Source organism: Lissotriton vulgaris, chromosome 12, assembly GCF_964263255.1.
Source record: "Lissotriton vulgaris chromosome 12, aLisVul1.2, whole genome shotgun sequence".
Classification (NCBI taxonomy): domain Eukaryota; kingdom Metazoa; phylum Chordata; class Amphibia; order Caudata; family Salamandridae; genus Lissotriton; species Lissotriton vulgaris.
This window is the reverse complement of record NC_141700.1, coordinates 252,543,895-252,556,004: the sequence shown is the minus strand read 5'-3', so window position 1 is coordinate 252,556,004 and position 12,110 is coordinate 252,543,895. Positions and strand designations below refer to the sequence as shown.

At 43.8% G+C, this 12,110-nt stretch overlaps 1 protein-coding gene across 3 annotated transcripts in view; it reads right to left on the bottom strand.

Moving 5' to 3' along the window:
* Nucleotides 1-3,267: 3,267 nt before the first annotated feature.
* The window catches only part of LOC147673887 (anillin-like), a 429,866-nt gene continuing 421,023 nt past the window's right edge, over nt 3,268-12,110 (bottom strand). For all 3 annotated transcript variants that reach the window (XM_086947773.1, XM_086947775.1, XM_086947774.1), the window contains one exon: nt 3,268-3,630. In XM_086947773.1, coding sequence (XP_086803899.1) covers nt 3,387-3,630 — 244 coding nt within the window. In that variant the 3' untranslated portion in view covers nt 3,268-3,386. The remainder of the gene's footprint in view (nt 3,631-12,110) is intronic.

Genomic DNA, 12,110 nt, shown 5'->3' with positions numbered 1-12,110 from the left:
AATATAAAGTTTTGAGAAAAAGGATTTGACTACTGTTCTCCATAATAAGGTTTGTGGCATATATGCCTATCGTATTTGTAAAACATTAGTGTTTACGTGGTGCATAATTATAAAATACTGTATTTCTCTCAAAATAGGCCATTAATGCTATTTACACCTGAAGCTCTGAAAAAAATATATATAAAAAAGTCTTGAGAGAAAACGATTGACAAAAACGTCCTCAATATCTTTCGGTAAGATCTAGTCCTGGTTTGTTCTTGGTTTTACTTTAATCTGTAGTGAAGTTTAGATTTTATTCTAAAAAATGAAATGATTTCCCCTCCTTTCACCTTAATCCGTAGTGAAGCTTAGACTTTATTTAAAAAATGAAATGATTCTTCCTTCCTCCCACGATGACCGCAAATTATCAACAACCAATAAATTTTTGTGCAAAAAATAAAACATTTAGTTGTGTGCCTTAGAGCTTGTTTCTCTCACTCCTCAATGAGTAACATAGGTCATGAGCAAATCTTCTCAGTAGGACATTTATATCCAATGATTTAGTGATATGTAATTGTTTCATTGTAATCAAGATGTATCACAAACCTGTGTTTTAATTGTAAATAGCCGTTTGTATAATATATGTATTTTGTATATCTGTTTGTTGTAGCCCTGAAGAAGTCCTACGGACGAAACGCGTTGCCTACGTTTTTTTACATAAAGACTTTCAATAAAAGCAAGAAAGAAAACTTTAAGTCCTACTGAATTGTTTCTTCCTAATTACTTTTTTGACTATTACTGTGAACCGTACTTTGTGTGGGGTGCTGAACCATTGTGCTGGACTGTAATTATGTTGGGAGACTAGGGGTATATGACTTCAGGTTCCCAGCACCCACAACGAACTTATTGTACCACAAAACATTGGATAAAGTGCAGCTTTCTTGGCCCTATATACATATACATACACACACTTTTTCAGAGTATGGCAAAAGGAAAATGACAGCCAGGGTTTAGCACTCAGTTTCGCGAATAGATGTGGTATCAGCCTGTTCCCAGTTGGTGGCCACAGATATGCCAGAGTCATTTGGTCCACACTGAAGAATCAAAGACGGGCCAGCTTCGGTCTGTGAGCTTTGGGGAGACAATGTTACTTTTTCTGATATGACATAGGGGAAGAGGCCAATTTTAGAATCATTACTGGTTTCAGCAGGCAATCTCGGGATATCTACAGGATTGTCAACAACCATTGGCCCCTAGTCAGGAGTGACCATATCATTGGTGAAGGATTACCCAAAAGAATGTCTTTAACATATAGCAGGGCACCCTCTTTAAGAGACCAAATAGTTGACACTAATCCAGAACCTATCATGCAAAGTACCTGGTGGCAAACCAACAAGGGGTTTTACAAATGTAAGACTTGCAAGGCTTGTAGCCATGGAGTCAACACCAAATCATACATGGACGGTTTTAATGAGATACAACACCAAATAACACAGGTGTTAACCTGCAAGACTGAATACGCTAGCTATGTTTTGCAGTGTCCATGTCCTCTAAAATATGTTGGGAGCACGAAACTCCCTGTGCACCAACGTATACTTCAACATTTGAGGGCCATTACAAATGGGGATAACACCTATCCTGTAGCTAGACACTTTCGTGATCAACACCAGAGCAATAACAACTCGCTCAAATATTATGTGATAGACACGATCAATGCTAGCAGACGTGGTGGTGACAGAGAGGCTAGACTAAGAAAACTAGAGACAAGATATATCCTCTTACTTGACACTAAGGCACCTGCAGGTTTGAACATCACAGAAGACATGTACACATGTCTACCATGAACTGATTGGTTATCATGTACTGCCTCACCACAGATCAGTTATTTAACTTGATAATATACCCGGCTGGGATATACCATGAAAGAAAATAAGAATCAATCAAATATATACATAGGTCTTAATTGTATAAGGTCTGCTGCTAACTGATTTGATATTTTAAATATACCACATGGGCACACAACATCTGATTCAACTTAGAAGGCCCTAATACCCTAGTAGTTGATATTCAGAATATGAGTTCTAACTCCAGTATTATTTTTTATTCATCACAACACTACACGTGTGGAAAGTCTAAGGTTTTCCTATTAAAACTAAAGAGACTCATGGTAATTATCAGACCATGACAAAATGGAGCGGATTTCATTTTGTACAGAGTTACAATTGCGATGGGACTAATTTATTATTATAAAGAACAATCAAATGTATGTTGGTCGGAGGGAAAATGCTTCATATAGCTATGTTTACATTTATGCGCTTTTTGCACAATTAATAGAATAGGAATGAAATATCCTATAAGATTGTAATTTGCACATAGGCGTAGTTTGCACATTTAATCAGGCACTAGCACTTTGGCATGGGCACTTTAGAGCTGTATATTATGAAGGAGTTTTCCATCAACCATATGTATATTTATATCTATATTTATATTTATATTCATATTTATATATGTATTTGAATTTGACAATAACATTGCATCATTTTAACTGACAATTTTATGTACAATGCATATTTTAATATGTAACAATAACAGGTATTTAACCATGATTCTAAATAGTACAATTCAGCTTTCAACCAAATATTTAATTTCATCTTTAAATTGAAATGAATATTTGTAATGCACCACAAAGTTTGTAATCGACATGGTCATTGCGATTGAAACGACAACATGAACCTTGAGGAAACCTTAGTATTAGTATTTTCACTATGTCTATACTTAGCCCTCACATGTGACCTAATTTACATCAAACAATGGCACTTTAAAAGAACGTTTCAGCAAAGTGAACACTCATGTGAACAAGGCTCCTCGGAGCCGAAACGTCATGCGGCTAACTTGCACTAAATAAAGAAAATAGCACCTTAATCTGGTCCGTGTCTGCGTGATCTGTGGCGTGGAGGATTCCTGGTACACGGAAAAGGAACACTGATACTTGGATATATATACATACATACATACATATATATATATATATAAAACACACACTGGTTTGGCGTGCTCCAGCCTCTTTCAGCAGCGGGCTTCCCGGCGGGATCGCCACCCCCTTTAAATCAGCACACTCCTGGTAACGAACGCTCGTGATTTCAGCAGAAAATACCAGAGCCGGGGCCCAAATGATGTTTAAAGTGCTGTATTTATTGGCACACGGAAAAAACAAACCCGGCAAATAAAGCACTTTGAACATCATTTGGGCCCCGGCTCTGGTATTTTCTGCTGAAATCACGAGCGTTCGTTACCAGGAGTGTGCTGATATATATATATATATATATATACACACACACACATATATATATACATATACATATATATACTTTTTCAGAGTATGGCAAAAGGAAAATGATAGCCAGGGTTTAACACTCAGTTTCGCGAATAGATGTGGTGTCAGCCTGTTCCCAGTTGGTGGCCACAGATATGCCAGAGTCATTTGGTCCACACTGAAGAATCAAAGACGGGCCAGCTTCGGTCTGTGAGCTTTGGGGAGACAATGTTACTTTGTCTGATGTGGTATGCCATGTCCTGAGGTCCACCAACGCCTGGTTCAGGACTTCTAGCCACTTGTTTCTCTCATCCTTTGTGTCAGCAGACAGCCAGTTCCTGCACAAAAAATAAATAAGGTGAGCAGTCAAGTAGAAGGATTACTTCATGAGATGTTTGCATAGGAGTTAGGAGCATATAAATGCCTACGACATTAAATAAAAGTCTTCCTTCAAATCAAAGTAAAATAAGTAAAAGCTTAAGCGTGTGTGGCTTCATGGGGTTGGGGTTGGAGGTGTACCTTTGGGACTCACTGTGCGAGTTCTCCTAGAAGCAGGAAGGGTGTGAAGAGGACTTACTTGTGAACATCATCCTGGACAAGAACAGGAGAGGGAACTTATCCTATCCGCTTTTAGCGCTCAACCATACACAGTTTTGCACTCCCCAATAGTCTTCAGAAACATCAAGGATCATTTTTTTTTTTTAGCAGGACTGAGTCCCGTTTGGATTCTCAACACCAAAAAGTAAATGTGGGGATCCGTGACCAACATCTGCTTCCTGCAGGCACAGCACAATTTAAAACCCTGTCTTCTTTCGGGGAGCCATCTAGCACAGTTTTGCCTTGGAGGAAACTGGAAATCAGCAAAACAGCAAGAAATTTGGGAACGGAGTTACGGATCTGTATCTAAGAGCAGGGTAAAAAGATACTGAGGCCAGCTTGCCAGGCAGGCCCATATAAATGTCTGTCTACCTTTCCAGAGGTAGGACTGAGCCTGTTTGAGGTATCCATCAGAAATTGCTATATACAGGTGGTTGATAGAAGTAATGGTGTTGGGAATATTTTAAAAACCTATCTTGCTATGAGCGGTCTAATGATGAAGAATATTTTACCGAAATGTGATGACTTCTACTCTCTCCACAGTGTGGAGAGTGGATTGGAAAGGCCTGTACCTTTCATTGGACGCCCTTTTTTTACCAGTTGGAGCAGGACTTGCCTGAAAGGGAATCTTGCACTTATTTTGCATACTATGGATTAGATAAGAAGCAGAAGCATATGACCATCTAGCAAAAACGCCTCAGAGTCAAATATTGGAATGGCCATAGAATCCAAGTACACAGAAGAATCCAACTTACAGAGAAAACGGAACAGGTTTACCCTACAGTAGTTTGTAAAGAAAAAGGGTGTGTTTTGGCTGAAAAGAATGTTACTTACCCTAGGTAATACCTTATTTGGTAGACTATTGCAAGCAGACAGTGGTCCAAAGCAGTGCATAGATAAAGAAAAAGATAATAAGCCAAGCCTGGATGAGCTGCTTATATATTTGTCCAAGTCCAGCCGGACAAGGAATTTATTTTCACAATGTAGAAATATTTGTAAATCACGTTACAGAAAATTTAAAAGAGCACAATCCTGTGCCTTACCACAAAACAGAAGAGGTTAGGGAGATGAGGATAGGTAGAGGTGAGAAGAGGTTTTACAGACGAAGAAGAAGAGCAACCTGGACACTTTTTAGATCAATAGTGCAAGTGTTTTACCAGAGTAGTATATACAGTGAATGATACACATTGGTTTATACTGTACAACTACTATAAAAGGTCGACGTTTCGATCCCACGCTCTAAAATACATTGGGATCATCATCAGGACTTATTAAAATTGTATTGCCTGTTGGGAACAGTTTATACGCCTGTGGGAGAACAGGAGGAGAGAAAGAAACAGAAAAGGTTTTTCAGGTTTTCATATTTACAAATGAGAATGAGTGTCAGCAATGCTCCACAATTTTAGGAAGACTGATCGGAATCGCAGTGACTTTGGCGAAAAGATGTGATGTGCACAGTAAAAACATTTGTGCAAGCAAGGTGACAGTTCAGTCCTTGAATAAATGATTTTGAACACTTTAGGATTGCGACGCAGTGTGGGCTAGATCGTGCATGGCGGGATTTGGCGGGGAACGCCGGAGTAGAGTGAGTGAGTAGTGATGCGGCAGAGAGGGGGTCCTTGTGGGACTACGTGGTGACAGTGAACAGCAGTTTAGATAAAACAAGCTTGTGATGTGACTAACTTAGCCTATTCATGCAAAAATTGGTCGGTTACCTCTTTGGAAGAGGGAGGTGCGTATAACGGGACTTGGGTATCAGAATGTTCCGATTTTTGAGTTGATCTCCTTGGGTCAGCAGAAATACTTGTGGCCGAGGTCATGTTTCCCGCGTTGGGGGAACGCCTGATTAATTAATCCTTTTAGGGAGCAAGAAAAAGGTTTTAGAGATTCTTGCATTGGAGTGAGTGAGAGCGGGGGGTGGGGTAGGCAGGTGATATACATACCAATTGTTTGGCCGATTCGCAAATGGATGGCGGTGCCGGGTCGATGCACGGATCCGCTGCGGGGGAGAAAGGAATGGGGCGGTTTCAATGCAATTGGTTATACTACGCTGGGTGTTGGAAGGGCCGGCGGCGGCAGAACGAGGCTTACCTGGTAACGGGAGCGATGTCCTCGTGTACCCTGGTGCGGCTGAGAGGTGCAGTCAGTCCGTGATTGGGCTGGTTGCTAGGAGTCCATATTGTGGTAGGCTAGGGGTGGGCGGAGTCACGTCCTCCTGGGGGCGAGGCCGCAAGTGATGGAAGGGAGTGATTCAGTGGCCGTGGAAAACACGGCGGCCATTTTGGAGAGGGGTCTGTGGCTAAGGTTGGCCAGGGTTCTGTGATTAAGGTAAACGGGTGCAGGTGAAGTGATTGCGAAGTGACATATAAATTGTACAACAAATTACTTCACATTTATGAAAAGACACACGCTGGAAAGTAGACATCAATAAGACAAATTAAATTATAATAAGGTTGTCCAATCTTCACTTCGGTTCAGACCAGTACGGATAGTGTCAAATTGTAGGATGCTTTTTAGTTCCTCTTTATTCAACAGCTGCGCCAGGTTGCCTCCTCGTCGGGGCAATTTCACCACTTTTAGGATTGTCCATCTTAAGTTATCCTCTGTGTGGTTTGCTTCGGAGAAATGTTCCACCAAGGGAGCATTGGGGGTCTTGCATCTGATCCGACTCCTGTGCTGGGAAATCCTGGTCTTCGCCTTTTGGGTGGTCTGGCCGATGTACATTTTGGGGCACGGGCAAAGAATCGCATAAATAACATTGCTGCTATTACAATTACTGAGGCATTTCATTGAAACAGTAGTGCCATTATGTGAAAAGTCACGTGCTTCAATTGTGTATTCACATACGTTACAAGCCCCACACTTGACATGCCCAATCACAGGGGGGAGTCCCCACACAGATTCAAGAGTTGATGTGAGTGGGGGATCTGGGAGAGCTGCTCTAACTAGGTGGTCCCGGAGATTTTTACTTTTCCGGAAAGCAAACAGGGGTCTTTCTAGTTTGATCGTGCCAGCGTTTACAGTAGGCCAATGTCTGAGAATAGATTTTCTAATTCTATTAGATATTGGGGAGAAGGTGGTAACGCAAGCTAGCCTTTCATTTGGTTCACGGTTCTTCGGTGGTAACAATGATTCCCGTGGGCAATACCATGCTCTTTTAGTAGCTGTTTTGACCAATCTGCGTGGATAGCCACGTTGTTTGAGTTTATTAGCCAGAACGGTAGCCTCTTTGAAATAATCTGTTTTTGAGGAGCAATTCCGTCTAATCCTAAGAAATTGGGAGTATGGGAGCGAGTCTTTGAGTGCCTTTGGATAATTGCTCTGATAGCTAAGTAGTGTGTTTGGTAGACTAGCCACAGATTTCTCACCTTATATTCACCAGGTTTAATACTGCGTCCGAAAAATCTTGAGCAGTACCTCAGCGTGCCTGTAGATGGTGTTGATTGGGTCAGTGTAGGCCATGCCAGAAATGACATGCACAGTGTTTATATTGGTGCCATCCCTGCTAGCAGACAGTTTTTTATGTTCCATGTCCGCATCAGAAGCTCGGAACCATGTCAGAAGGCTGATGGACAGTGTGCAGACACCAAGGACCTCCACAGACCCTTCTAGACAGAAAAAAAACCTGTTCAAAAAGCAGAAAGGATCAGTAAGCAATCTGTGGTTAGATAGAATCTCTACCAGATAAGGCGTTACCAAAGGCAAGTAACTTGGTTATATAATAGAAATATCTAACTGCAGATTGCTTACCTTAGAATAGATACCCAAAGCAAAACGTCCCCAGAGGTAGGTCTGCAACTAGAGTCAAACGAAGAAGTCCTGGAGGACCAACCAGGCAAAATAACATTTGAGACGGACCGGACTGTCAATGTCTCAATGTTTTGTAAACCTGTGCAGAGATTCCCACATAGCTCGTGGAGTCCCAGTCCTGGACAACTGTCAAACTGCTAACGCAGTTGTTGCAGCCTTGGCTCTGGTGGAATGACCACCAATGCCCTCAGGGGGTTGCTCCTTGGCCAGTACGTAGCAGATTCTATTGCAGAGCACAATCCATCTAGAGATGGTCGGTTTCTGCAGGGCTTTCCTAACTTAAAGAGTTGATCGCCCACTCTGTGTTCTTGGGTGCGATCGGTGTACAATGACAAAGCTCATTTTTGGGTCAAGGTGATTGTGTTACTCTTCCTCCATGGAAGGGTGGGATGCAGCGAAGAAGTCTAGCACTGTAATACTTTGGCCTATGTGGAAAGGTGTCACCACTATCGGTAGGAAAGAGGCCCGGGTCCGGAGAACCAGTTTGTCTGGAAATAAACTAATGTATGGAGGGAGCACATAAAGCACAGAAAGCGCCTGAAGCTCGCTAACCCTCCTGGTCAATGTCCCTCCCGGCCAATGTAATGTCCATTAAGATCAGGGATACTCAAAATATGGCTGAGGGATGCTAGTGGCCCTTCAGACCTTCACATGCAGGCCCCCTAGTGGACAGCAGCACTGGGCTGTTCACTTGAGAGCATCAATATGCAGAAAGATGTGAAATAAATGGGCAAGCATTTATTTACAATCTAACTGAAGTATAAGGAAAGTAGCAAATTAGGTATGCTGCACCACTTAACTTTAGGAACACGTTCACTTTAATACTTCTTGCAACAAATGTGTAAAAACAGGATAAAATCTCTGCAAGATATGAAACGTGTATTTTATTAACAAGCACAATTATTTCAGCATAGTACAGCAGATTATATTTGAGTTTTCTTTCTTTTAAAGTGATAGTTTTCAAAAAGGTGTTACCGCCTGCCTTGGGGAAGCTACTTTGGTATTAGCCCCAAAAGGCAAGCTTCAAAGGGGAAGCCACCTGCGAAGGGCAGATATATTACACTAGAGAGGAAGGCTGCACCATTGTTTAGGCAGACAGGCTGACACGGGCAGCAGAGAGGGGAAACCAATTGCCAAACCATTTCCCCAGGGGCAGGTAGCCCTGCGGTAGCCACACACCCAGGTGAGCTAGGGAGTTCTGAACACAGAGGGGTCCTGTCATCTTGGGAGTGGGCAGAATGGTGCATCCTGGGATAGCCAGATGCCGCACTCCACAGGAAGTTGTCACCAGGTGGAAGGACACCATGTAGCCCCTTGGCTACCAACTGCATCCTGCCCGGAGGACACTTTCGGAGCACGAAGGGAGCACCAGTGGCACCCAGACCTCAGATCTTGACCGACTTGGAAGTAGGACCACAGAAGGACTGCCCTGCAGTACCAAGGGAGCAGCAAAGAAGACTGTACCTGGCAGCTAGTCAAGAGGGACAGACTCATGTCCTGCTGAAGGAAACGCTGTCTCCAGAGCCCAGTCAATCCAAGAGAACTCCAAGGGCCAGCTGACTGGCCTCCTGTTTGCAGCATAGGGTCACAACAGTGGATGAAGACTGCTGGGGCTACCACTGCCACCATGCAGGACCAAGCACCTATTTCCAGAGTTGCACCCCTCTTCGCTGATCACAAGAAGGCTGTCGGAGAGTTGCTAGGACCCTCAGAAGGTGAGTAACTGACCCAGGTAGGATTGGACTGTGACCGCAATGGGCAATAGCTAGTCTAGTTGCGACTGGACTTTGATCAAACTGGAGATGACTTTGTGGGACGTCGACATGTAACCAGCACCCGTTCACCATCTGCATGGACTGAAGAATCTGTGCAGGAGGAATCCGTTGACAGGGTCACATCCACATCATCCTTAAAGCATCTTCAGCATTCTTCATCCCTTGAATCAGGACCATACCATAGAAATACATTGCAATGCAGATAAAGTGACTGTAACTGGTGAAGAATTGCTTCTTCTGAAAAGGTAACTGTTCTGGAGTACCTTGCTGGTGCCCCAGACTAGTTCCCTGCCATATTTGGTAGCCCAAGTACTTCTAACCGACCACATGGACACTTATCCAAGTTTTCTTTGAGTGAAATTACTTCATTTATCATTACTTTAATCAGTATATCAGGGGCCCTCCAGTAGATCTTTTCCATTCCAGTGTCTAAATTCTTATAAAAATACCAGTGTATTTTTATAAATGGGTGTCACATTGGAGTGTTGAGTCAACTTCAATTGCTTGGTGCTGTTTAAATGTTTTACACAGGTTCCTCTGTGTAATCCTTGCTGCCCATGCCACAGCTACCCAGGGTTGTGCTGGGGATTTTACAGACTAAACCTAAATGGGTTGGCAAGTGTATTACATAGTGAGGTCACACAACCACACCATATAATACATCCCATTTCCTCACAGCAAGTACATCAATGGTGTTAAAAACAAATTAAAGCCCGATTGGTGCATAATGAAGGGGTGTGGAGGAAAACGTGCTTAAGTCCTTTCAGGAAACGAGTCAAAACTGGTCAGGGGCTAACAAGCCCCTGCAGCATGTGGAAGGGCTCCAACCATTCAGGGGGCCCTTCACCCACTCAGTCCAAGACCAATAGATCTCTTAGAGATCAATCACAGGCCCTTTGTCACATTCTGCAGGGGGGCCCATCACTTTGGGTTACACCACTCCACTGGGGACCGAAATAGAGAAGGTTCACCCAGCAACCGTAAGAAAGCCAAAATAGCCAAAAGGAACCTTTTGACTGTGCCCAAGGCAAAGCCTTGCAGGGCTGACAATAGGAAAAACAATTATACGGCACACAAAGGTGCAGAGAGCGGATCAAGAACCTAGTCTGTGCACCAAGCTACAAACTTCTCAACGGCAGGCGTATGGGTCTTTTGTGATAGACACCTGGCCGCTTAAATGACTTCACAAACTTCCGTAGGAAAGTAAAAAACTGACACCTACCATCACTCACTCGCCATGCATGAAGGCGAAGCATGTGCAGCTTTAGATCTAGAGCTCTGCCCTGTTGCTGTGACAAGAGATCTTCCTGAAAAGGCATTTCCTTGCTCAGAAGTTCAGGATACCATACTCTATGTGCCCAATATGAAGCCACAAGGATGACTTGGACCCGGTCATTCTTAATCTTCTTGAGAACTCTGGGTAAAAGTGCAATCAGCGAGAAGGCATACGTTCCACTGGAGATTAAATGAGTCTCTGAGAGCAAATTTAAAACTCAAGTGTGCAGAAGTGCTAACATTGGATGTCCTCGGCAGTGGCTAATCGCGCTAAGGTTCACCCACTCATGGAAGAGACCTTCCCCCACCTCTGGATGGAGAAGTCAGTCATAATCAAAGAGGCATCGACTCCCGGTTTGGCCTCCCCTGGTGTTCAGAGAGCACGCCATGTGCTGTATGACTAGGAATACGTTTTGACATATCAACCATATCCAGAGAAGCAGGGCCTCTTGACACAGGGTCCACAACCCCATCAGGCCCTGCTTGTTACAATACCACATGGTGGTGGTGCTGTCTGTGAACACTTGACCCAGCTTTCCCTTGATGGAAGGAAGAAAAGCTTTCATGCCAAGTGAATGACTCGACTCCAACAGGTCTATGTGGAGCAGAGACTCTGCCGGAAAACTGAATTCATTGTTCGCCATCTCTCCCAGACAGCCACCCCAACCTAGGAATAATGCATCTGTCACCACTATAAGCACTGGGTGGGGTGGGGAGAGGGGTCTGCACGGAACCAATCACAATTAGTTAGCCACCACTGTAGATCTTTTGCAGTTCAATCAGAGATCTGCACCAGGTTGAGAAAGTCTCCTGGAGCTGTGCTCACTTCAGGTCCCACTGCAGAGCCTGCATACACCAGCCAGCAGGTATGCGTTACCAGCAGGATGCTGGAGTCCATGAGGCCTAGCAACCTCAGTCAGTCTTGCCAACTTCCAGGATAAAGGCTGAAACATCAGAATTATAGCCTGAATATCCCAGACTCACTGCTCTGGAGTATATGCTCAAAATGTCACTATGTCCACAACAGCTCAGATGAAGGGGAGCGTCTTAAGGAATCGGGTGCAAATTAGGCAGATTGATAGCGAACCACAGCGAATGCAGGAGGTCCACTGTACTCTGGGGGTGGGCAACTAATGCCTGGGGTGAGCCGTCCTTCAATAGCGAGTCGTTGAGGCAGGGGAGACAAGAAACCCTAACCTCTGCAGATGGGCTGCAGCCACAGCCATCAACTTTGTGAACAGAGGGGCACAGACCATGCCAAAGGGGAGACCAGCAAAACGAAAGTGCTCATGGCCAGCATGAACAGCATGTAATGTCTGCGGGGGCCAGCAGGATGGGTATATGAAAATTGGCATCCTGCA